This window comes from Bombus vosnesenskii, unplaced genomic scaffold, assembly GCF_011952255.1.
Source record: "Bombus vosnesenskii isolate JDL3184/JDL3185 unplaced genomic scaffold, Bvos_JDL3184-5_v1.1 scf7180000013272, whole genome shotgun sequence".
Classification (NCBI taxonomy): Eukaryota; Metazoa; Arthropoda; class Insecta; order Hymenoptera; family Apidae; genus Bombus; species Bombus vosnesenskii.
The window spans coordinates 6,362,003-6,387,721 of NW_022882930.1; the positions used below are offsets into that span (position 1 = coordinate 6,362,003).

The window sequence follows — 25,719 nt, forward strand, 5'->3', positions numbered from 1 at the left end:
CTCCCTTCGTCGGTGAGATCTCAAGAAAGAATGAATCTTCGTCCCAATGATGCCACAGAGGAAAACTATGATGGGGTGTGTCTAAGGACACGAGATCATCGGATCCGTCTGATATAGCCCTCGTTCCGAAAGTAAGGGAAATTGACGTCGCTGTCAATTGGTCAGTTTGGGACAAAGACTGTCTGTCCGTTTGGAAAATCTTAATTGCCGGAAAACCTCAGGTTTTATAGCGGGTCCTCGGGCTAACTGGACTTGTGTTGTGTACGTGCCTCAACATCAGGTATTCGTTGTCCGAAGGAACCGTTGGAATGTTTTACTGTCAAGTACCTCTATTGGTATTTCTTTTAACGAGGATCATACTATAATTCCACACCTTTGCTAGGCGAAGCGCCCGTCCCGTTGACCGCGGCTACGTTCGGCGACTGATGGTCGCCTTGAGCCCAAGTTTATTATCACAAATCGCAAACAAGTACAATTGGGCAGGATGACGGCAAATTGTTTAATTACGACTGTAAACTTTAATTGAAATTTTACGGATTTTCCCGAAGTTCCAGAGGGACGGCTCCGGTGTCCTTTCATCTCCGACATATATATATATATATACAAGTATTCTTATGTTTTATATTTGATTTGTTACAGTAAATCTTGTTTAATTCTGCTGCGACATTCGAATCTTTAAATTTCTCGTCTTAACCCATTTTAACAAAGCTATTTCATATTTTGTTCACACTCGGGATATTTTTTAACGTTAAAAAAATACAAATAGATGGAAAATTATCGGTACAACGCAAGAGCACCTATATCAAGTTTTGAATATTTCCGCAAGTCATTTAATACTTATTTTTGTTCTTGTTTATTCATAAAATAATTAACATTTATTAAAATACATTCAAAATAACTTATCTCTAGTGATATCCATTATTCAACGAAAAAGGTGATATCATTATTATCCTTACTAATATGCCTCGTATGATTTTAAGCGACTTTGAACTTGAAATGTATATCGTAACTCGTGTTGTGTTTTCTTATTTCTTTTTAAATAAATCACACCTATAATAATGCATGCATTTACAAATATTTCTCATTTAGAATCTTAGCCATTAATTTTTTCAAATGTCGTTAAACTTGGAATTTCAGATATCTATAACTTACAATTTCTATGCTACATCTTTCGCTATACATGTATGTATCTTATATTATACTTTTCATGATTCTATATTGATTTAAAAAAGTTCTCTATATTTATTTTCTCCTTGTCACTCAGATTTATTCTCTATATAAATCTCATTATTTATCCTAACCTCTTTTCTACCCTAATAATTATAACCTCATATGATTCTTGTCTCATTTAATACGTCAACTTGTACGTATATTAATTACACTTGAATAAATTGCGAGACAAATCAAATCAGGAAACTGAACGTTCATTTAAAAGTCACCAATACACGACGAATTCCAAATTTATAATTCTGTTTAATATCTATGATATAAAGAATGAAATTATATATGAAATATCGTAGCAAATTGCTCACCTATACGTACGTATTACAAAAAAAGGCTATATAGTTTATTTCAGGATTACCATTAAGCCATTCATTATGTTAAATTCGCAGAAATCAAAATAATCAACTGCATAAAGTAAGTAAATTTTACAGTTTCATTATTCGACAAATTTTAATTACTTAAATAATTAGTGTACAACATCTCAAAGAAAAAATGACTTACTTCCAGAAATTTATTTGTCGTAAAAGTATCACACACAAACCATCGTGTACTCCAAGATAAATTTTAAAAGTAACATTTGCGACGTCATCTTCCTTCTATACTTTCGAGATTATAAAGTTTATCTCGAATGTCGACTAACAACAAATTCACGCACAACTATCTAAACCACTAGTAAGATTATCTAACTTATTCACCTTATACGTGGATTAAGATGTCGCTATGGTTCCCGAAAATACGAAAAACGCGGCACAGAATTCAATTACATATTCGACTTAGGTAATCCCACGAAACACAATTGACACGTTTAAATGTTGATGTTCTTGTAGTTCTAGAATATTCGTATCATTGGATAACGATGTCGTTACCTTACATGATCTGCTATCAAGTCGCGACAAAACACAGATAGCCGATCGTAAAGTTTCAATGAAAACTCGCCTCATGCTCCTTGAGTAGGTATTTACTGGCTGTACCATTCGTTTCGAATTACCGTTATCCGCGTTTGAATTCGGTGATCTACGCAACGAGGATCAAGTGATCGTGATAAATTTACGCTAAGTTATAGATCACGGACCGATCGAGTCACGAGATCTCGTGAACTGATTCGCCGGGACCTTTAAATTCGCTTTTATGAGCGTGTCACGTGGCGTTGTAGGTATATATCGGTGACGATTTCACGTTACACTTTCTGCATGTGGCAGGCCACTATTTTCGTTCGTATCCGATTTCTCGCATCAGCTTTTTCCATGGTTACTCCAATGGCGCGCACAGGCTTGGACTCAAGCGGAATACCGATACCCGATAACTTAAAATAAATGAGGTCGCCAGTGATAAATATTAAATAACTGTACATGTGCAGGCCACGGCTTGCACGCGTATACCTGTTCGCGATACCTTTGCTTTTGCTAACCCGATCAAGAAACGAGCAATGAGAGGATGATCGATAATAGCGAATGATCATAAAGAGAAAGGACTCGATCGATCTGATGGTAACTATTCGTACTTTTATACGATCTCAACAAGGATAGATAGATCGAAAAAGAATAAAAAGCTCGCTTACGTGTTAACGGTGTTGGATCGTCGGTTCGTCCAATCGACAAGATTTTCTTTCCTTCTTCTTCTCGAGTTTCTTCCGATTTCTTCGCCGCTCCAGCGCTCTTACTCCTTTCCTCGCTTCTCTAATCGGCTGCGCGCGATCAGAGGTGTCCGAACCGAACGAAAATACGGAAAACGAAAAAGAAACGATTTTCTAGATTTGAATGCTCCTTGGCCACGGGGCAACACTTCTCCCTCGTTTGTATGTTTCCTTCCGTGGAGAAAGGCGTGTTGTTCGTGTTCGAATTTTTCTTTCTCGTTTTCCTCTCTATCTTTTCCTTTTTGCTTCTTCAAGATCGAGCCTCACCGCACGACGACCGCACGAGACCGCGGAGAACCAGCACGCGAAGAGTAAAATCGGTTTTGAAGACGAGAGCGTATGTGTAGCAGCGAGCAACGGCGAAATCAACGAGCTTCGAAAGCGTGGAAAAACGTAAATGAATCTTATAAAGTAGCTACATCCGAACGGTTCGGGGGTTCGGAGACAACTGAGCCTACCGGCGGACTTTGGAATCGGTGAGCGGTGTGTGTCGGTTCGCCGGACTCGCGAAGACTTCTCGAGTTCGAGGCTCCGAGAGTCGTGCTCGTTGTTTTCTTCTGTCTTTCTCCTTCTTTCTATATCTGTATTTCTCTCTCTTTCTCTCTCTCTCTCTCTTTTGGTACACCAAGTGCACGGTACACGCGCGTTCTACCTTCGCGACGAGTTCGCTTCTGTTCCTCCTGTTTCTCCTTCTGCTCCTTTTGTTCCTTCGGCCCATGGCTTTTCTGTATTACCAGCCGCGCCTCACCGCACGCGGACCCACCGCAAAACGCAAGCGCACGACCAAACCACGCACGCACGTGCGTGTCCCGCGACTTTGCTCGTGTACAACCCGATCTTAATGGTACGATGAAAATCGTCTTGTTTGCTCGTTGTCTGCCGTCTTCCGCTCGTTTGTCCGCAACAGATTCAATATTGGTTCTTTTTTTCTTCGTAGTTTCTTGCCTCTTTTCAATACTTTTTTTACGGAATTCTAGGGTTCTAATGAAGTATCAGTGGAAGTTGTGAATCTGACAGTCATACAAGAAGACTGGTAAGAGTAAGCACATAAATACTTATACTCAAAGCTTATACTAAAAATTATGAAAATGACACACGATGAAAGATGCATTACATACAAGATGTCTTCGCGAACGTAATAATATTCCGTCTGTGTTATTGCATACTTGGGTATACAAGCAAAAGTACAATATTTTACCAAATAATTAATGAGAAATAAATTATCCATCATAATAATACGTTTGAAAATTTCCCTAGTACGAATGTAGGAATTTAGTGATTTTTAAATATCTTTTATTAGATAAGTGTTAGGTTAACAGAGTTTCGTTATATCATTTCACTGACAATTCGAACGGACTTAGACAAATGAAATCGCAGAAAAAAGTTTCAGATAATCACTACGATCGATGCAAGAAATGAAAGTAAGAAGGAACAACGTTTATTTAATATATTCAAATAGGCAGGTTTGAATCTACTGAAAACGAATAAAGAATTAGATATGTATGAAAAATACATTCGCACGTATATGTTGTATGGCGATTTGTGGTTTGTGAATGTTGACATGAATTAATGACATGGAGAATTACTGATCGCGCTCAACTATCGAGAACTAGTTGAGTAGTTTTGTTTAATAAAAGTTTTAATAAAAGTTTAATAAAAGCTTTCTTTGATTAATCTGTTAACGTAAACAAATCCTTCTTCGGTTTATCAGTGCGAAATGATTCAATTTTTTCCGTAATAAACAATTAACAGTAAAAATGAAAGTGATGTTCCTTTTATAATATATGTATGTATATGCATAGTAGTATGTATCGAATTAAAAATTTGACATTAAAATCTTCTAAGAGAATTAACCTTAAAATAAATTTTCAGGAAGTCGGATTTCCCTCATTAAGATTAAGTTATTAACTCGAATAATGATCATATAATTGGGATAAACATAAAGTTCATTGTTATCCGTTTATGGTTACCGAATCATTGGTGTATTATAAACGGTATATTGCGTTATAGTAAGCCACTTAGCACGTGCATCTGAATGCATTAAAGATCGCAGGCGGTAGGTCACAATACGGTTTTAATACGATTCTTTTGTCGTCTCTGAATCAGTATGGTCGGTATATACCAAGAATACAACAGTCTTGAGTAACCGTAAAGGAGTTCCAAATTGTCCAACCCCAAGAAATCATTCGAAGAATTTTATGGCTTTCGATCTGGAAAATCCTGTTACGGGACAACTTTCTCAAGAAATGACCTTCTAGTTTCTTAACATCCGAAAAACCTTTCTTTCTGTTCGTGATAAATAAACACCATCATAGGTTGTTCTCTCAACGATCTCCTGCTGATCTGAAAAAAGGCACAATTACGAATGATCAAAGACATTCGTTTTTATCACGTGATGCAATAAGGATGTTGTCCAGATACGCATAATAAAATCTCAAGCCCGTATGTAAAGTCGCATCCTTGGTATATCCCTGGGGGACCCTCGGATGCCATCAGTGTTTTTCCATTACACAATCGTTAACAGAACCTATCGACACTAGAATTCTCGTCTAATGTACAGGTGCTCTGGGAACACCTTGAAGATGACCACTCCTCTATTAGATACTTTTTATGAGAAAAAACGACGGAACGTAAAACAAACCAGCGATATTCGTCGACGTGAATGATAATGAATATCAATAGAATTCGCCTGAAATCAAGCAAACAGCTGAAATAATATTGCGAAATTAGTTTATTATTCGATACATTGATGTAATATTTTGTCGTGTAGAATAGAAATTTGTCTGAAATTTTCACCAAGTAGGCCATGGCTTTATGGGCCGATTTGTAGATTATGACATCAATACTTTTTACGTAACATCGGTGGACGCCAAATACCTTAGTTGGGTTAATATTCAGGATGCACCACTGAACCGATCGGCTGACCAGATTATTCACGTCCAAAGTCATTTACACGTTACAGCTGTCTCGTAAAAGGAATAAAGAATATTAGGACAAACAGGTAGCTGATGGTTTCCATTATACGTAAGATTTTATTTATGCGTAAACACGTGTTTATGTGCAAAGAAAATCTTTTTTTTTCGATCCTAAGGCTAGTTTATTGTTTAGTAAGATTTCTACAATAATACGTTAAAAATGAAATGTTAGTATTTTTGTAAAATTTAAGTTGTAATATGTGACATTTATTTTACATTAAATTTTTATTCTTTTGTAATAAATTACAAATAAAAGTAATGGAAGGTATTAAAAATCGGAACACATGTAATAAGATATTCTTTATTCTATAAATGCATCCTTTGCATACATTACATAGTAAATAATACCTAAGTCTGTCATGTTTTTAATATCTCACGGACTAGCTCAGCATATCAAGCAACTTTTTATATACTAGCTCAACAACGTCTGTAGCCCACAGAAAGTCTATGTGATTAAACTTCGCGAATGGCACTTTATAAATAATTGGTTTCCTTGGTAATTCGTTACTTAATCTCATCACATCCTAAATCGGAAAATGTAAAATTATAACAAAAAAATACCAGTATTTAAATATCTATATCCTATTAAAATGTATGAAATACATACAACAGGACTAGATAACCAATCATTATCGCCGCAAAACAATGTGATTGGCATTGTAATTTTTGATATATTGTATTTAGGTGGTTCGGTGCTCTTATAAATCTCCATATTTCGCTTTGCACCATAGTCATATTGTTTGAATTCTCCAGATTCTATTCCTTGGCCATAATGAACCACGGTCTTCGAAGACGTACCAGCTGGTGCATGGTTCAAAATCACAGGCAACAGCGTCTGCAACGATCCGAGATTTGCATAAATAATCAAAAGCTAGTGTAACAGATTTCTACATAAGTCATTGTATACTCACGTAATTAAATTGCGCTTTGTCGAACCCAGTAAGAATAAACAGCGAATTAGCACAAATTTTTTCCTCCCAGGATTCGAAGGTACATAAATATTTTGATAGGAATTTTAAAACTTTATTTTGCGGTAACAACTCACCTTCCCCCAATAGAGAGAAAATTATCTAAAGATCAATATAAAAATATTACAATGAGAATTTAGATGTTACGTTGAGAATATCATTGGAGTTATTTATTTATTATTTATTTATTATCCTTTTTACCTTATCATATGCAAGCGGAGCTATATATCGTAAAGGACTTTTTACATGCTTCATAAATACTACTGGAGCAAGACTGTACGTTGATTGCAACAGTCTTGCTATTTGCGGCCGTTCGCTAGCCATCACGTAGAAACATGTTGTACCCATCGAGAATCCAATATACGCTCTCAAAAAATTTTCCTTCAGTTTTACGATGTAAGTGATCATTGCCGGTAGATCATAGATACCTGACTCATGCCAACTAAAAAATTTGTTATTATTAATGTGATAATTATACATAATTAATATAATAATTATATACATATAATTATATAATTTATTTCTGTAATATCCTTGTTAATTATCTTTTGTTATATGAAGCAAAGTTTTTTATTTAAATTGTTACCGCCAGCATATTACAATACGCCTTATATAATTATATATAATATACCGTTCTCTTGCATATTTTTAATCGTTATCAATCATTTCTTTTTTACGAGTACCTGAAGTCCCAAAACTTTAAATCTTTGTGAGATAAGGAGACATGAGCTCTTGAATATGTATTACCACGAAAATTTCCGAACCATACATCATAGTCGCGATCAGCTAATAAATAAGCTACAATAAAGAAAAAATATTATTATATGATATAAAAATCAATTAGTATTTGTAAGCTAAAAGACAATTTGTGTTTTTGTACCGAGAGATTTCCCTTTTCCAGATACAACCCAATCTGCAGAACTACCTAACAGACCATGTTGCAAGAAAATCGCGGGAGATCCAGGTTTCCCTGGAATCCGATGCATCGTCAATAGATAACCATCTTCCGTTAACGTTACATGTGCTTCGGCTGGATAACCGGCTTTTCTTATCATCTGCAGCTAAAATAAAATAATTCAAATTAATAATGAACAATCATTACTCACTAACTACAAAAATATAAAATACCACAATGGACAAAGAAAAATTACATTATGCATATTATACTATTGTCTACATCTTAAACAGTTAAAATTATCTTTAAAAAATCTATCCAGAATCGTAAAAATCTACACACAAATCGAATTATAATGCATTTGAAAATATTAATTGATTTTTATATCATATATTAATATTTTTTTCTTTATTGTAGCTTAATATTAGCTGATCGCGACTATGATGTATGGTTCGGAAATTTTTCATTGGTAATACATATTCAAGAGCTCATGTCTCCTTATCTCACAAAGATTTAGTTTTGGGACTTCAGGTACTCGTAAAAAATGATTGATAACGATTAAAAATATGCAAGAGAACGGTATATTATATATAATTATATAAGGCGTATTGTAATATGCTGGCGGTAACAATTTAAATAAAAAACTTTGCTTCATATAACAAAAGATAATTAACAAGGATATTACAGATTTACAGTTTAAAAAAATGAATATGTGTAATAGGTAGTACAGAAACTTTTCAATTTAAACCACTTTACTGTAAACTATTTTTCAATTATAATAATTACAAATGTTTGTAAAAAAGTATTTGAAAAGTACACAAAAAGTAAACATGCTTTTAGATAGTAGGTGTATTTTCTAGAACACTTTGCATGTAATTGGATATTATTTACACTGGTAAATAAGTTAAATACGTATGCTACTCCGTAATCAAACAATAAATGATGTGCGTATCTTTTATTTCTGTAACCAATTTTTCTTATATTTAATAGCGATAAAATTAATAAAATGAAGAATGTAATTCTACTTACTGTATTAAGTTCCTCATCTGGGTTGGGATTTTCATTATGATGAAATAATTTGCCATTAAAATTGGGCAAAATCGCAGAAGAGAGAGCACATAGCGATAAAAATATGATGATCTGACCTTTCATTCTAAGAATATTGGAAAACGGCGAAACAAACACTTTATTTGAAATGTTTAACAGTAAAGAAACAAAAGAAAAAGCTCCATATAATACACTTTACTTGAAACATTTAATAGTGAAGATGTGATGATACTGCCGCTCAAGTTGCTCTCCGTAAGGTGAAATATTATATGTACATATTTGTCATCCTCTTTAGCGCCGAACTTTATCACTATGAATGAGTTTCAGGCATTATACGTTAATCACAGTTTGTGATTCACGGTCCATTTCAATGTCGAAAAATTAATTCATTAATTTGTTTTAAATTATACTAAAATTCAGTGTTTCTCCGTTGTTCGTAAGATCTGAAAGCTTACGATGTAAGTAAAATTTGCATATTTTGTCTTATATATAGTATATCTACCGTACTTCGCGAGTAGAGAGAAAAATAATTACACGCATACATCTAGTTATCTGAAATATGTCATACATCATACATTATATTTTATCACTTTAGATAATTTATTCATTTTCGAAATAAATTTTTTATGTGAAAACCAAAAGTCTCTCTAATATTTATTTACTTATCGTTTATATCTTTGTTTACTATTTTTAATTTTGATAATTTATTCGCTATCTCTAATTTCTACAATATAAATATTTTATATAAGTATATATTTGATATACATTTTTTTGATACAAAAAAATGTACAAATCAAGCCATAATATTTTTTTAAATCATTCTTCCATTTTTGATATAAGGTTCAAAAATATAATTGAATTTCATATTAATGATCATAGTTCACGAATCATGGATAACATTTGCAGGTAATATTTATTTTCATTACTTATTAAAGAAACAAAATTATGATTAATGATAGATAGAAAATATATATTATAAAGATAATTATGTTTATGTTTGAGGTTATGTTTATGAAAATTTTAAATACATTGTATTATAATGTCTCTTGTTTTCTATTACACTAGTCTTTAAGTAATCAGAACAAATGTATGTCAAACACTTATTTTAACACTGTTAATTGTTTAAATAGTGAATAAATCCATATTAATAATTATATTACTATATGTACCATAGAATAAAACTGTGATATTCATGTGCTTGTCGATGTAGGATATTCACTTTATTACTTTTTTATTGATATAATTTTCTTAACAGATTTTAGGAACGTTATTTAAGGTTTGTAAATAAAATATTGATTTAAAACAAAAGCGTTAAAATAAATGTTTAATAGAATACTACATACTTTCAAGCATATGTATTTTTTAAACGTTTTCTTAAAGCCGACAAATCATTTTGTCATAATTTTATTTCGTTTAATCAATACATTTAATAGTTCATAGAAAACCTACAAATATAATACTTCTATAAAGATAGTCTAAATTGTATTACTTCCAATATATTACGCATATGTTTATTTCAAACTACTCAATGTGAATGTCAAATAAGAATCGCATAACCTTAAAAAGCTATAAACATGTGATCTTACTTCTGATAAGAAAACTTCGGTAATCTGAAAATTCTAATTTTTTAAAAATTGTGTTGGCTGGTAGCGGACCTAAAAAAAGATATCAGCTATTTTTTTGCCTATTTTCGATGTTTCATGATGAAAACATTCTTCGAATGGAGATAAATGATACCCTATTGCCCTTTGTATCTTTAAAACTATAGTAGATATAAAAAAGATGGTTATAACAACAATTAACGCAATAAAAAATTTTTGTTTATATAAATATGACAATGATATCTGACATTCAAACATAAATAATCCAATGCACAGATCTTACAAATTTCTTGCTTTGGTATAGCTTTTCATGTGTACTTATAAATACAATGATGTTTTGGAATTTTATATCATATACAGCACTCATAGATTTGTTCACATTATTTGATAAGTTTAACATATTTAATATATTCATTTGCATTTATTCTACATAATTTTCGATGTGACAGAAGATTTTAAATTTTTCACAATAACGATGGTGGTAGATTTTTTATTTAAACAGCAAATTTTTATTACTCTAATAGCATCATCTTATAAAGCATAAAAAACCATTCAATTTTTATTCTAACCTTTTTTTTATATCTATTATACGCTTGAAGATGTACTGGGAAATAGAATAATATCTACTTTCATTCAAGGGATGTTTTTACCCTAAAAACCCGAAAATTAATAAAAAAGAAAGATCAAAATTTTCTGGTTACCAAAGTTCCATTGTGGATATCGTATTTGAAATTGTCTTTCATTTGCATTTCAGCTGATAAAAATGAATGAAGTAACTTTACCACCCTCGCCAAATTGGTATTTAAGTAATATTCTTGCTTGTTCTTTTAATGGTACTATAGCATGGGGTGCTAGAAATATAATTGTTATTGGTAAACTTAATGAAAATGATAAAATATTACAATACTCTATTATTAAGCATGGTCACAAATCGAAGGTGACATGTCTTGCATTTACTCCTCAGTTTGAAGAAGTAAATGCTAATTTAATAGCCTCCACAGGAGATGATAACACAATTAAAATATGGAATTCAGAAACATTATCTGTAACTTATACTTATCTCTTAGAAAATGTAATGTAAAAATGTTTCTATATTAATATACATATATGATAAATTTATAGTGATATTATATTTAAAATATTTTTTAATTTCAGGATAAACAAGCAATAGGCGTAGAATGGTCCTATAAAAATCCTTATGTTATATATGCAGCAACTTCTGATGGTTATGTATTATCATGGAATGCTTATTTTAATACTGTTTCTTCAATTTCATTAGGAAAAGTGATACCTACTTATATTTCTTCTTGTCCTCATGATCCACATCTTGTAGCTGTAGGCTCAAAGAGTGGATTAGTTTATATCGTTAATTTTCAAGATAAAGGGAAAGTAGTTTACAAACTTAGAGGACATGATACTGAAATAGTTAGCTTATCATGGTGTCCCTCAAAAAATAATGTAATAAGAGGAAATTTAAATGAAGATTTACTGTTAGCTTCTGGAGGGAAAGATAGGTAATTTAAAAAAAATATATGTGCTTTTAACTATAATTTTAATGTGTTCATTTTAAAATTGCAATGTGTAGATCAATTTTCATTTGGAAAGCTGGTGGAGATGGACGTTATGAAATGACAATTTCATTGCCTTCAGCACCTCTTGATTCTCAGCAGCATAGAAGTAAATTAAATGCTTCTGTAGGTAATTGGGTAGTAGTTCACTGGATAGAACCTAGACTATTGTTTACAAGTTCATGTTGGGGTGAATTAATCTCTTGGGATTTATCAACAATGATAAAAGGGAAACCTAATGTCAAAGTAATACATGCACATCACAACAGGGGTTTATTTTGTATTGCACATGTACCAAATACCCAAGACATTTCAGAAGAAAATTGGAGAATAAGACAAAGGTTTTTATAGATATATATAATTTATGATTAAATATGATTATGAAGCAATTACAAATTTTTGATTAATTGTAGACATACAATTTGGACTGTGGCACAAGATCGAAGAATTATTTGTTGTGGAATAAAAGAAAATAATGTTGAAATAGATTATGATATATTTACACAAAGTGGGTTTGTTTATTGCATGGCTGCTTGCCCATTAGACACTTCACATATTGCATTTGGTGTTGGAGATGCAATGTTACGATTATGGAATTTATCAGCAGCACATGATAATACTTTTGATATAACTGTTTTATGGCAAAAGATTAAGGGAAAAATCCGCGCGGTAAGACCTGTATAATAGTTTCAAAAAGTCCTTTCTTTATACATTTCCTAGATTATACTTTCTAGAAAATTGAAATTTACATAATTAATAGATAGCATGGCATCCTGAAAAAGAAAATTTATTGGCTTATGCAACTGATGAAGGTCGAGTTGGTGTATTTAATATAAATGGAAATAAATCACCTACATTGTACAGACAATATCATAGAAGTGTAATATATACTATTGGTTGGGGCCCATGTCCAAAAAATAAATATGTTTTATACTCTTGTGGAGAGGGAGAGCTTGTGTATTATGACTCAGAAAAAGTTACAAATGAAGGTAGTATTTTTTATTTTTTAATTAATAAATGATTGCAACATTATTATATCATATTTACTATAAAGTTGTAATTTCTCTCAACTAGAACCAAAATCTGTATTGAAAAAAGAATGTACAGAATTTTCTTGGAAGCCAGATTTTTCTTGCTTGGCAGTAGGATTTGAAAATGGGTATGTTTTTAAATATGTTGTATGAGTTCCATGAAAATAAAAATTTTTTTGTTTTTAGAACAATTTCATTTCTTAATCGAAAATTTGAAACACGTGGATGTGCTAAGTTTGCAACAGAAATGGTGCATTGCTTGGTCTGGCATCCTGAGAGTACAGCAACAGACTTGACATTTTCTCAGCTAAAAAATTATTTAGCTGTTGCTTTTGAATCATGTACTATACTTATTTTCGATTTAACTAATTTTATAGATCATTTTGAAAAAATGGAAGATTCAACTAATAATGAAAATTTAAAGGAAAAATGTGATATTTATAAAGTGCATGAAATTGTAGCTTCTTTAACTGGACATGTACAAAATGTTGTCTGTTTAGCATGGAGTCCACATGTAAGTGGACATCTAATATCTAGTAGTTATGATGGAACTGCACAGGTATTACAAATTATGTATATAACTATATAAATATCACCGTAATAATATATTTAGGAATAATAAACATTTTTTGTAAAGATAAGTATTTACATACGAGTACTATTGGTTTTTAGATATGGAATGTTGGAACACAAGAATTAATAGCTACATATACAGGACACAATGGCCCAGTATTGTGTTGCATGTGGAGTCCGTTAGACCCTGATTTTATTATAACAGGCTCTGCAGATTCTACAGTACGAATATGGAGAGTTGCTTATAATTTGCCACAAAAAAAAGAATATAAAAAATTGCCAAAAAAAGCTAAAAAGAAACAAAATGAAACAAATAAAATTGTGGATACTATTGAAAATAGTTTGCTAGAATTAACTAATGCTACATCAGAATGTTCTATTTCAGGTATTTCTCAAACTGTACAAAGTATAACAATAATATTGATGAAAGTAATAAAACAATATGTTATTATAATACAAATAACAAATATTTATCAATTTTTTCAGAGTCAAAGACAATGATGATAACAGAGACAAAAAATAAAAAAGTACGGCCATATTTCTCAAAATGCCCTAATACAACATCTCGAAAAACACTTTTACTTCATTCTCTTTTAAATGTCGTAAAAAATATGAAAAGTGAAAATTTTAATATGGAAGATGTTCAGAAAGATGCTTCGTATCATATGATACCAATATTATTTTCATCGCAAGAAAATTTTATATCTTATTTAACTACTGAAAGTAAGTTATTTATTATTTAAAAAAAATGCAAGCTACCTATATATATTATATTTGCTTTATCTTTTATCACTATATAGAATCTGCTCATATTGAGAGAAATAACTATGATGTAATCACAGAAATGGATATATGGTATGATAATCTCAAACAGAATTTAGAAGAAGCTGCTAAAGAGAAACGTCTCAATGACTTTCTTGTTTCACTTTCAGCTAGTCTGTCCATGAAGTATTTTTTCTTATTTATCTATTTTATAAAATGCAATTAAAGTCGCAGTAAAAATAATCTAGCAATAATGTATTGCAGAATGTGGAAAGATATGTGTGAACTATATGCATATCAATTAGTAACTGAAGGCAATCCTTGTAAAGCAGTATCATATTTACTTTGTATACATAAAACCTACAAAGCTATAGAAGTATTTCAGGCTGCAAATTTATACAAAGAAGCATATGTTCTTGCAAAATGTAGACTTGAATCTGATGATCCAGTACTAACAGAAATATTAAAAGAATGGGCAAAATATAGTGTAAATTCAGGCAATTTCGAGCAAGCAGCATGGATGTAAGTTGTATTAATTATATATATAGTTTTTAATGTAAATTATGTTTTTATTTAAAAATTTTAATTATGTTATATATAATTTTATTTTCAGTCATACTAAATTAGGAGAATTTTCCGATACAGTAAAATACCTTGCACGCCGTAAAGATGCAGCTACGTTAATAACGGCAGCTGAAATTGCTTTTTTATGTAATGATGAAATGTCAAGTAAATCTTTAGCTGAGCAAGCAATAATTGCAACTTTGATAAATTCAGAGTATGATTTTGCACGAAATATAATAGAAAAATTTCCATATCTCAAGGTATATTTACATATATGTTTTATGTTTAGGTTTTTTCCGTATTTTAAATAATTATAGTCTTATGAAAAATGTTTGTTTTTATTTTAGTATCAAGAAATATATTTGTTAACTTATGAAGAACTTAAAAAAGTTATTAAGGGAAATGTAACTCTTGATTTGATTCAAACGTGGATAGACGGAAAATCAAATTATGGTGTATTACAAACTTTAGAGACAGTTTGCGGTGATTGTAATTCTTATTACACTGACTTGTGTCAAAATAATTTTTGCAATATTTCAGACAAGGAGAAAATGGTAAAATTCACGTGATCTAGTTTTTAACATTGTGAAGAATTGAATTATTACGTTTAATAACTCCTAATTTCAGTTATGGTTAACAATTGGTCATGAGGTTGCATTAGCAATAGCCTCTATTGAAAAAGAACAGAAATTAAAGCATATTGTTACTGCATTACATACAATCACTCAATTTGAACTACTACATCAAAAAGATTTAGAACATCTACATAGTTTTTTAATTGAAATTATTGTAAAACTAGATATTAAAAGTCCAATGGATGAAACAAGTATTTATACAAAAGCTGATTATTCTGTATCAATTAGTTTACGAGCTTATTTATGTTATGCTCTTCTAAATTGGTTTGTATATAATATAAACGAAGAATCTATTAATAATAATATACAAAATTACACCAATTTGATTGAACATTTACTTGAAGATGCATTAAATAAACAAGCAATAAGACACTGGACAGTAACAAATGAAATTAACAAATTAGAAAATCAATTAGCTTCCGCAAAATGTAAGTTACAGTAATATTGTTTAAATAAAAAATTGTTTATTAATTATTAATAATAGATATAAAAGATAAAAAAACTAACACTGATTCATTGTTAGGTAAATGTTTGTTTGTTTTTAGGTAAAATGCAAGAAGAAATTAAAACTGATGAAGATATAGAATCTTTCATGGAAAAACTAAATACATTAAAGACACAGAAGAATCAGATCCTCAATGATTTAGTTTATGTCCCAAATCCTGTTATGGTATATGGCAAAGCAAATGAACTATGCAGCAAATTGTGCGATGAAACTATAAAAAATAAGTTTTTAGAAAGTATTTCCAAAATGTGGTTAGATGCTACTACATAAATAAACATGTACTTGACTTTTTTGATATATTCTTTTGATAGATACTACATTAGATACTAATGATAGTCAACAATCTTGAACTTCCTATTTTATTATTTTTATCATTCAATTATTTTTTTATATTTTTTATTTATTACCCTATTTGCATCATGGCCCTACTTAACACGTTGATGCCGGCTCCAATATTTATGGTTTTCTCCGTGGGGCGGCGCCCGAATTCAATTACTACTGTTGTTTTACACATTTTTGTCCAATATATCGGTTTGTTCTCTTCGTTTCAGCAAATTCTAAGCTATGCATAGTTGTTAGTAAAACGACATCTTTTTTATCCTTCCATTTTATCGCTGCCATATCTCTTGTAGAATATCGCGTAATAATGCGCGCTTAGTGATAGAAGACAGTCGCAGCGCATGGATTAATCCGCGTTTGGATGCAAATGGGTTAATGTATTGCACGTCTTATAGAATATTGTAATGTTATATTAAACATAATTCTATGAAATACAATTTATTTAAATGAATATTGATAAATTAGGTAATATGACTTTTAATTTATAAAAATTGTTTATAATTAGAAAACATTTTTTTATTAATAAAAAAGTCAGTTTTTTGTAATAAAATATTTTTCTTTTTAATTTGAAGTTATTTTCCAAAAACGAATTTCTCTGTCACTTGTCGCGCAGACATATGGTAATTTATAATGGCACGTTATTCCACCTATTAATTTAACTTGCCCACAAATTATTTCTTGTTCAGTTTTTATATTTGTTACCTTTAATAAATTGTCTGGTCTGCCTATACTTGCTACAAAATTTTCATAGCCAAGGAAGAACTTCACTATTAAACCTCCTTCAATGTGAAGAGGTTTTGATTCTAAAGGTGGACTGAAAGTAACAAAAATTATCACAAAATATATTATAATTATTATTTTGTTCATTGGTTAATTTTTAAATTTATTTTACTGTGCATTACCTAGGTTTGGATATATCCCATAAAATTAGCTTTCCAGCTGCTATAGCTGCAACTTTTAATGGGTTGGGTCCCCAATCAATAGACATTAAGGGAACAATATCTGTATCTAAAGACATAATTGCTTGCTGACTGCGTACATCATACATATGAATCAATCCATTTTTTTCACCAACAAGGAGCTTGCCAGATTTTTCAAGATGAAAACTCACACTCATTCCTGGAGATGTTAAGTAAAATGTAGATATACATTTTTCATCTTCTTTTACAGCCCAAAGTTTACAAGTGTGATCATCAGACACAGAAGCCAATAATTCACCTTCGGTTTCATAACAAATTGAATTTATATAATCCTTGTGTCCTTCCATCTTGTATTAAAAGAAATGTCAATAAATTGATTCATAAAAAATAAGTTGCATTTATTATAATTCTTTAATCTCACCTGGCATACAGTGTTTTCATTCAGATCACTGCTATATAATCTTATTTTAAAATCTGCTCCAGCAACACAGAACATTAAAACTTTCGGTACAACACTCAAGGAGGTTTCTGGACTCCAAGCAATAGCATGTGGTCTAGTATCATGACGAAATGTTCTAAAAGGTTTATAAGCAATATCTTCCACTGTTTCATCTTCATCCTTATTATACAATAATAATAATAATAATAGTTATTATTCATTTAAAAATGTTTTTCTTGCAATCTTATTATATTCCATAACTATTATTTTTTGCAGTGATTAACGTTTTCATAAAACTAAAACATATATTCTGAACATCTATGACTGTTTTTCAGAGATAACAAGTAAAATTTCACTATATTATTTTATTTTCTCATTCATGTATTTTTATATCCAATTAGAAGATAAGTTGTAGATTATATCTTTTTTAACTTTTTGTCATAAAAAGTAATTTTCATGAAATATCAAGCAGGTATATTATGTAAATTTTGTAAATTGAAATACCCAATAATACACGTATAATGAAACTTAATGACTTTACCTGAAATTTAATAGTACCGATGACAATTTCTTCGGCTAAAGCGACACAAATTAGATGTTGAGACCATTCGTAAGGAGATAACTCAACGCAATATATCTGTTTAGAAAAATGCAACTGATATGTAGGTGGTGTAGTTAAAGCTTCGTCCATCATGTATTCGTATTCGTATTATTCTCTTCAATATAAGAGATGAGCTCGTATTATGATCAACAAGAGATCACCGGCATAACCTATAAAACTTCCTCGCTGGATTGTATTAATTCGGAGATTGCAACGAAGAAAATATCAACGAATATATATGAAAGGTAAATGATCATAACGAATCTCTTTTTTGGTTCATTAATATTTTTATACTATTATTACGCTATATGACATTCCATTGTAATCGGAATTGCAATTCATATAAACATAAAAAACATGCACGCGCGCTATAAGATGAGGTTAGGTCGAATTTAAACCATCTAGAGGGCAGTACGTATTTTACGTATGCTATATGTAATCGTTCAACGTGCCGCATATCCCTCAGCAAGCGAACTTATTTAACTAAATATAAGATCACCGCTTGCACACGCCGCGAGTTTTTGACTCAATAATTGACCATCAGATATGAATTGACAAGCCGTATTGACAGAACTTTTGCCAAACGTGTATCTTCGATCCGTCTCGATCTACGATCGCGTTACGAGGTAGGTACCTTCTGTCAAGGCATGCTTACCAGGGCATACTACACATACTTTACAAGCTGGTTCACCTCGTGCTTTTCTTGCATTGTAATTACACAATTTCACATTATCTAATTTCTTCCTAAATTTTTCATAGTACCTGTAAACTTCGTAGCACGTGTGAAGCTACGATATCTTTTACCAAACACGTTTCTGTTTGCTTCGTTTCCGAATTTAAATTTTCAGAATGTCAGTTTACGAAATTTAACTGTTTTTCTCATGATCTTATTTTTCTTTTTTTATAATTTCAACATTTTGACAAAAATTTTTAGAACGTTTATGACTATCGTGTTTGTCGTCATTAAAAATTATTTTACCTTGATATATTGTATTTATAAAAGTGCTTCAGATGATAGAAAAAAGTATTAATGGTTTTTATCATTTGGAGTAGAAATAGATAATATATTTTACACATATGCTTCAAAGTTCAAGTATTTGATTACTAATTGTACCTTTTATATGTAAGTTCACATTAAATTTATATCATATAAAACTCATGTATATATATTGTGTGTACATGTTGATATAAATTGAAATAAAAAAGTATGAAATGATAAAAACCTATATTATGCTTTTTCTATTTTTACAAATAACTATTACTTTCAATTACAGTGCAATAGGCAGGAATGGAGTTCGGGGTAGGTAATGTTGCCCAAATATCAGCAGAACTTGCTCAAGTAGTGGAGGTGATGATGTCACCAAATGTTCCACAACAGCAACGTTTGGAAGTATATAATGCTTGTGAACGATTTAAGGAATCATCTCCTTTATGTGCACAATGTGGATTATACCTAGCTCAGAGAGCTCCAAATAGAAGTTCAGTGGTTAGGCATTTTGGATTACAACTTATGGAACATTGTATCAAATATAGATGGACGCAAATATCTCAATCAGAAAAAATATTTATAAAGGAAAATGCAATGAAATTACTTCAAGAAGGTACAGAACCATTATTACAAGAGGAAGCTCATATTAAAGATGCACTATCTCGTGTTGTGGTAGAAATGATAAAGAGGGAATGGCCACAACAATGGCCTACACTGCTTGCTGAACTTAGTCAAGCTTGTACAAGGGGTGAAAGTCAAACTGAATTAGTTCTTCTGGTGTTTTTGAGACTCGTAGAGGATGTTGCACTTTTACAAACACTAGAATCTAATCAAAGAAGAAAGGATATATACCAAGCACTTAACACAAATATGGCTGAAATTTTTAGCTTTTTTTTAAGATTAATGGAACAACATTTTTCAGAATTTCAAAAAACGAATAGTTTAGGTTGTACTTCTGAAGCTGCAGCACATAGTAAAGTTGTACAGGTAAATTTGTTATGAGGTTATTTATGTCTTTCCAATCAATGTTTGTAATTGTATATATTAAATTATTTTTCTGTGATATAGGTAGTACTGTCTACGTTAACTGGTTTTGTAGAGTGGATTTCAATTACTCATGTTATGGCAGAAGATGGTAGATTATTACAAATATTATGTCTCCTATTGGGAGATCCAATATTTCAATGCCCAGCAGCTGAATGTTTATTACAAATTGTAAACCGCAAAGGGAAAGCCGAAGATAGAAAACAATTAATGATTTTATTTTCTGAAGATGCTTTGAGATATATTTATACAGCAGCAACTGCGGCATCACCTGTCACTGGAACAAATGAATTTCATGAAAACCATTATTTATTCTTAAAAAAGCTGACACAGGTAAATTGCAATTTATCATAAAACATTGTTATTTATGTAGACGTAATGAAAAATGTTAATTTTTAATTTAGGTGCTAACTGGAATGGCAACTCAACTTTGTACACTTTGGGGTAAAGATGATAGTTCTAGCATTCGACCAACACATTTCAACATATTTTTAGATACTGTGTTGACATTTACTATGTATTCAAGTTTGACATTAACACATATGGCAAATGTAATTTGGATAATGCTGTTTAAACATGAACAGATAAAACAAGATCAATTATTGTTGACTTACATACCAAAATATGTAGAAAATACAGCTCCAAAATTAATAAAAGTAGCATATCCACAAGGTAGACAAGCTAATGGAATGAGCGCATATTGTCTCGCGGATTATGATTCAGTGGAAGAGTTCAATGTCTTTCTTCATCGATTCAGAACCGATTTATTGGAAGGATTTCGACAAGCCACGATGGTAGCTCCTCTGGTAACATTTACATACGTACAACAGTGGTTAACAGCCAAAATAACGAAGGGAATGGCGGATCTTCGATATCAAAGTGACCAAAATGATCCACAATACCTTGAATGGGAAGCTCTTGCACAAGCCTTGGATTCTGTTGTATCCAGAATTCTATTAATCAACGAACGACCAAGTGTACAAACTGGTCTTCAATTGTTGGAATTATGCCTTGGTTATTCTCCACAAGATCCTTGGTTACTATCTGCATTACTTTCTTGCATCAGTGCTCTCTTCGTGTTCTTATCTATGTCAACTGGTTCAATGGCTATGCCAGGAGTTGCTATCCTACCCAGAGTTCTGGAGAAGATCTTTGCTGCTCTGATATTTGAAGCACCTGGTGAAACAAAAGGTACTCGATCTAGAGCAGCAAAGAATGTAAGGCGACATGCGGCGAGTCTCATGGTTAAAATTAGTCTGAAATATCCATTACTACTCCTCCCAGTTTTTGAACAAATACATACGATGGTTCGGGGTTTAGCGAGAGAACCTAGTCCTTTATCTAAGATGGAAACTACCTTGCTTTATGAAGCATTGTTGTTGATATCGAATCATTTCTGTGATTACGAAAGACAGACTAGATTCGTTGCAGAAATAATTGGTGATGCATCAGCCAAGTTTATCGCGCTCGGATCTGAATCATTTAAAGGGCCACTTGAATTAATGAGATTCGTAGGTTTAGACAGACCACCGGTTGAAAATATTGCGGAAGACCCTGCAGGACAGAATCGAAGCGATTTAATGATATGTATTTGTACAATACTGTGTGTTGTAAAAAGGTGCTCCATCCCCGATGATCCAGATCGTGCTGCAAGAGGCAGTTTTGTAGCCGCGCTCAGCGAAAGTGGGAATCCAGTGTATAGAAATCCTGCTACACCACATGTAATTCCTATACTGCCAACACTTTTTGCATTGCTCAGAACAATGAATGCTCTATTCATACCTACTGCTTCAGCAGCTTTATCAGAGGTAATAAAGACACTAATAATAAATATTTTTCTTTTCTTTTATTTTATTGAGTAATTTCATAGAGGAATATCTAATGTTTTTTATATATTTTTATTAGGGATATAAAAATGCTCATGAATTATTAGAAGCAGAAAAAGCAAACCTGTTAGGTTTAAATGTAACAAATGATAATGAACGAGCTTCTGAACCTGATCAGTCTTCATTTACGGCTTTAGTTCGAATGCAATCGTTTCTTACTACTATTCATGATTTGTGCTATCATATGTTAGGAAGTGGATGTCACATGATTGGAAGAGATTTCTATCAATTACCTGGTTTAGCACCAGCTCTCATCAATTCAGTTTTTTCTAATATGGAGGTAACTTTTCTTATATTTTTTCGTATACTATAACAGAAATATAATTATTTATTCTGTATCCTAATGACAGCTGTATGTGTTTCTTTCAGATGATTCCAGATTATAGATTGCGACCAATTATACGCGTCTTCATGAAACCGTTCACATATTCCTGTCCACCTGCATTTTACGAAAGCGTTCTTGTACCTGTATTGGCTCATGTTTCTACGCATAGTACGATCTTTTTATCTTCTTATTATCACATGGATTTTATTAATTTTTTATTTAAATACATCTTAATTTAAATCCTTTTTTTACAGTGTGTCAAAGGTTAAGCGCAAAATGGCAGTACATCGCACACCTCTACGAATCTGGTGGTTTGGATGAAGAAAATACAGATACACAAGAAGTTATTACTGATATGCTAAATCGAAATTTGACGAGAGATTTTGTAGACGTGTTGAAAGTAGCTCTCGTTGGTGGTGCTGCTAGTGATGCAACGCCTCCTGACACAATGGAACAAGATAGTGGTGGCATGGCTATAGATCCTCCTTCGTCACGTGGAAATAGTATAGTTGCCGAAGTTGTTAGTGAATTGGGAGCTGTTGTTCTTCGTCATCCATCTACGTGCCACAGTGTTGTTCTATGCGTTTTAGGGTAATCCAATGTCTTATTTGATATTTAATCTATAGTAGAATTAATTTTAAGTGAAATCCTATTGCTACATCTAGGGCTTTAGCTTGGAACGATTCGAATGCTAGTCTAAAGGCTACAATGTTAACTGGACCAGTTGTACGAGCATTGGCAGGTGATGGCAGTTTAACACCAGCTATGGCTGCTCATATTATGGTAGCTATTCTTCAAGGTTTACAACTTCACGGGCAACACGAAGCGAATCAAGGTTCTCTTATTACCTTGGGTGCACAAGTCTACGAATGTTTACGACCTAAATTCCCCACTATTATCGAAGTAATGCAGCAAATTCCGGGTGTTAATCCTACGGATTTGCAACGTTTCGACGAAAAGATGGCTGTAGTTAGTACTAAAGGAAATAAGGTTGAGAAAGGAAAGAAAGATCTTTTCAAGAAAATTACAAATCAGGTAAGATTTACATATTAAAAATAGAAATAGTGTACTGAAGGGTATACACGATGCTGCATGTCCATAGAACTGGACTGGGCTGTAGTTCTGATTTCATTGAAGATAGAGAAAAATGAAATGCCATGATAAGATCTATGTTTGCTACTCACTTTTTTTTTTAGTGCATACAATAATGCACGGGGAGAGTGCAGTTGCATTTTTTTAATAGGTTTCTATAATTTTTGGTTAACCATTATGAATCTCTACAAAAAAGTATTATACTTAGGTGGAAAAATGCTGAGTTTAAAAGATATTTCAATTTTAATTTGACCACATTTAGTGTATGAAAGGCAAGGAAAACGTAAACACAAGCCTTCCATCCTGCGTTTTTCCTTGTTTCTCATATGCAGTTTTTCACCCAAGGACCTGAATACTTTCTTGTAGGGAATTAGAAAATGCATCAGATGGTTAATGAAAAATTATGGAGTTTCATTTAAAAAAAGACTGCAATTGCACTTTCCTGGTGCATCGTTGCATACTAAAAACAAGTGAGTATCTGCATAGCATAGTATACCTGAGTATGTACTACATAAATCGTATCATATCAGTTGGGTGATTCACCCTGTATATCATACAATTTTCGTTGCAGCTTATTGGTCGAAGTGTTGGTCAATTGTTTCGTAAGGAAGTTAAGATAGATAATTTACCACGTATAGAAGTTTTTGGAAAGCAACAAGCGGTACGCGTAGATGAGGTATCTGAGAATTCGACTGATAGCGGGTTTGCGGCTCTATTTGCAGGACCTACGTAGCAGAAACTCCATTTAGATGACCATACTGCATGCATATGGTCTGAATTAATAAATAGTAATAAATCGTTGTGAAAACGATTTCCTACAAAAAAAGATTGAACTATATACATAAGGGAATCCTGTAACTAAAATAAGAGGACTTCATAGAATAAGTTAGTTTTAATTAGGACTTTGTTTTTAAATTATTCATAAAGTTGGACGCGCGCATACACAGTCTTGTGACGAAAGTGTTACACTTAACTATTTTACTTATGTACCGAATAATGAATAAAATGAAAAGAAAATACGCTTACGTGCGCGTTCAATGTCGATTGTGAATAGTTTATAAAAAGCAGAAAAGGGAAAAGTCAAAAAGACAGCAATCGGTTTTATGTATGAAGTCCACTTATTTTTAACTCGGGACTACAATATACACAAAAAAACTTTGTGTTTCTCGAATATTCAGGGTGTGCGCGCGTTCGTGCATGTGTGTATGTATGTATTGTATGCGTGATGCGTATCCATACGCACGTGTAATATAAGAAGATATTCGTCGTTAAAGAAGAACATTTAGCACGTATGATAAGACAAATTACAAACAAATCTAAATAGATTATCGAATAATTGTATATTAAGTCTTACGCATTTATTACTATTTCTTTGGATTTATAAATTTTTTGTAATAATGTAAAACAAGATGGTTTTCCACAATTACGCAATGTAATACAGTTTTGTAAACAATATTTTGCTAATGTATAATACAAAGGTTGTTGATTTATATAAAACAATTTTACGATTTGGTACAAAAATTTGTATTCGAATTGATTATAATTGTTTTTAATCAGGAGCAAAATGTGTATGTTTCTCAGCACATTTTAAAAGTGCTATTTCATATGGATTTAGTTGTAAAAATTTTATTTGGGCATTTCAAAAGCATGCATAAAGTAAGCTTCATTTAAGATGATATTTAATAATAGAATGATCTTTTGTTCAGGTCATGTTATCGTCATTAAATGCGACTTTTATTTATCCTTTGAAATTTAAAATAATGCAGCATTTCAGATACTTATATGTAAATTGAATGTAATATTTCCAGATTTCGTTGTTATTTTTTAATTATTTTAGTTAATTTTATTTTATTACTGTGAATAATGCAGCATTGTAGCTATCGCATAAAAATGGATTAGTACTTTACATGACTTCCATTACACATCAAAAATAACGACGATATTTTACATAAAATTATAGATACTAATAATCATTTAATACGTGACAATCATATCACGGATTCAGAACTAACTTGACGGAGATTGTTAACAAAAAATGAAGTACTATCGCGATAGAGACTATGCTATTTAAAAGATTTATAATGCTAGGCATAAACAAAATTTT

The 25,719-nt window shown here is 31.6% G+C and overlaps 5 protein-coding genes across 16 annotated transcripts in view; 2 read left to right on the forward strand and 3 right to left on the reverse strand.

The window, feature by feature from the left end:
• LOC117231153 (UNC93-like protein) overlaps positions 1–3,407 on the reverse strand; it is a 57,176-nt gene extending 53,769 nt beyond the window's left edge. The window contains exon 1 of one of the 3 annotated variants that reach the window (XM_033489287.1): positions 2,783–3,407. The gene's annotated coding sequence lies outside the window, so the exon portion shown is untranslated. Of the gene's footprint in view, positions 1–1,725; positions 2,024–2,090; positions 2,292–2,782 lie in introns of those variants that run through there. The other 2 variants (XM_033489289.1, XM_033489288.1) reach the window with 2 other exon arrangements.
• A 2,710-nt stretch (positions 3,408–6,117) lies between these two features.
• On the reverse strand, positions 6,118–9,896 carry LOC117231154 (lipase 3-like). Of its 5 annotated transcripts, none has more exons than XM_033489293.1 (8): positions 9,771–9,896; positions 8,725–9,185; positions 7,681–7,861; positions 7,484–7,598; positions 7,002–7,242; positions 6,744–6,902; positions 6,440–6,667; positions 6,118–6,356 (listed from the first exon to the last, which is right to left on the reverse strand). In XM_033489293.1, exons 2-8 carry the CDS (start codon positions 8,845–8,847, stop codon positions 6,213–6,215), a joined length of 1,191 nt encoding a protein of 396 aa, XP_033345184.1. In that variant the 5' UTR covers positions 8,848–9,185; positions 9,771–9,896; the 3' UTR covers positions 6,118–6,212. The 5 variants fall into 5 exon arrangements, with proteins under 5 accessions (XP_033345184.1, XP_033345185.1, XP_033345182.1 ...); XM_033489294.1 differs by having other exon boundaries at positions 8,725–9,192; positions 9,771–9,887; XM_033489291.1 differs by lacking the exon at positions 9,771–9,896 and adding an exon at positions 9,277–9,416.
• Positions 9,528–16,280, forward strand: LOC117231152 (gem-associated protein 5). 4 transcript variants are annotated; one of them, XM_033489282.1, is made up of 16 exons: positions 9,528–9,648; positions 11,098–11,415; positions 11,499–11,857; positions 11,929–12,252; positions 12,319–12,580; positions 12,672–12,900; positions 12,986–13,070; positions 13,129–13,501; positions 13,615–13,900; positions 14,002–14,238; positions 14,316–14,463; positions 14,542–14,799; positions 14,891–15,101; positions 15,189–15,395; positions 15,469–15,904; positions 16,022–16,251. In XM_033489282.1, the coding sequence occupies exons 2-16, from the start codon at positions 11,107–11,109 to the stop codon at positions 16,249–16,251; spliced, it is 3,954 nt and encodes a 1,317-aa protein (XP_033345173.1). In that variant the 5' UTR covers positions 9,528–9,648; positions 11,098–11,106. The 4 variants fall into 4 exon arrangements, with proteins under 4 accessions (XP_033345173.1, XP_033345174.1, XP_033345177.1 ...); XM_033489283.1 differs by lacking the exon at positions 9,528–9,648 and adding an exon at positions 9,952–10,018; XM_033489286.1 differs by lacking the exon at positions 9,528–9,648 and adding an exon at positions 10,191–10,347 and having other exon boundaries at positions 12,325–12,580.
• A 564-nt stretch (positions 16,281–16,844) lies between these two features.
• On the reverse strand, positions 16,845–18,469 carry LOC117231488 (nucleoporin Nup37). The gene is made up of 4 exons (XM_033489976.1): positions 18,221–18,469; positions 17,662–17,859; positions 17,223–17,587; positions 16,845–17,134 (listed from the first exon to the last, which is right to left on the reverse strand). The coding sequence occupies exons 1-4, from the start codon at positions 18,371–18,373 to the stop codon at positions 16,882–16,884; spliced, it is 969 nt and encodes a 322-aa protein (XP_033345867.1). The 5' UTR covers positions 18,374–18,469; the 3' UTR covers positions 16,845–16,881.
• On the forward strand, positions 18,414–25,637 carry LOC117231487 (exportin-5). Of its 3 annotated transcripts, none has more exons than XM_033489974.1 (9): positions 18,414–18,525; positions 19,555–20,255; positions 20,337–20,645; positions 20,717–22,120; positions 22,218–22,478; positions 22,568–22,691; positions 22,778–23,114; positions 23,189–23,558; positions 24,187–25,637. In XM_033489974.1, exons 2-9 carry the CDS (start codon positions 19,569–19,571, stop codon positions 24,346–24,348), a joined length of 3,654 nt encoding a protein of 1,217 aa, XP_033345865.1. In that variant the 5' UTR covers positions 18,414–18,525; positions 19,555–19,568; the 3' UTR covers positions 24,349–25,637. The 3 variants fall into 3 exon arrangements, with proteins under 3 accessions (XP_033345865.1, XP_033345864.1, XP_033345866.1); XM_033489973.1 differs by lacking the exon at positions 18,414–18,525 and adding an exon at positions 18,716–18,906; XM_033489975.1 differs by lacking the exon at positions 18,414–18,525 and adding an exon at positions 18,926–18,990.
• Positions 25,638–25,719: the final 82 nt, after the last annotated feature.

Excerpts from the sequence above, each read along its gene's own strand:
- LOC117231152 (XM_033489282.1), top strand. The coding sequence starts at position 11,107 with ATGAATGAAGTAACTTTACCACCCTCGCCAAATTGGTATTTAAGTAAT. Across the intron at positions 12,581-12,671 it reads TTAAGGGAAAAATCCGCGCG|ATAGCATGGCATCCTGAAAA; the intron begins GTAAGACCTGTA and ends CATAATTAATAG. Across the intron at positions 14,464-14,541 it reads TCAGCTAGTCTGTCCATGAA|AATGTGGAAAGATATGTGTG; the intron begins GTATTTTTTCTT and ends AATGTATTGCAG.
- LOC117231488 (XM_033489976.1), bottom strand. The coding sequence starts at position 18,373 with ATGATGGACGAAGCTTTAACTACACCACCTACATATCAGTTGCATTTT. Across the intron at positions 17,860-18,220 it reads TCGGTACTATTAAATTTCAG|GATGAAGATGAAACAGTGGA; the intron begins GTAAAGTCATTA and ends TTGTATAATAAG. Across the intron at positions 17,135-17,222 it reads TGGGATATATCCAAACCTAG|TCCACCTTTAGAATCAAAAC; the intron begins GTAATGCACAGT and ends TGTTACTTTCAG.
- LOC117231154 (XM_033489293.1), bottom strand. The coding sequence starts at position 8,847 with ATGAAAGGTCAGATCATCATATTTTTATCGCTATGTGCTCTCTCTTCT. Across the intron at positions 7,862-8,724 it reads CAGATGAGGAACTTAATACA|CTGCAGATGATAAGAAAAGC; the intron begins GTAAGTAGAATT and ends ATTTTATTTTAG. Across the intron at positions 6,903-7,001 it reads CTCCGCTTGCATATGATAAG|ATAATTTTCTCTCTATTGGG; the intron begins GTAAAAAGGATA and ends ATTGATCTTTAG.
- LOC117231487 (XM_033489974.1), top strand. The coding sequence starts at position 19,569 with ATGGAGTTCGGGGTAGGTAATGTTGCCCAAATATCAGCAGAACTTGCT. Across the intron at positions 22,121-22,217 it reads CTTCAGCAGCTTTATCAGAG|GGATATAAAAATGCTCATGA; the intron begins GTAATAAAGACA and ends TATTTTTATTAG. Across the intron at positions 22,692-22,777 it reads GGCTCATGTTTCTACGCATA|TGTGTCAAAGGTTAAGCGCA; the intron begins GTACGATCTTTT and ends CTTTTTTTACAG.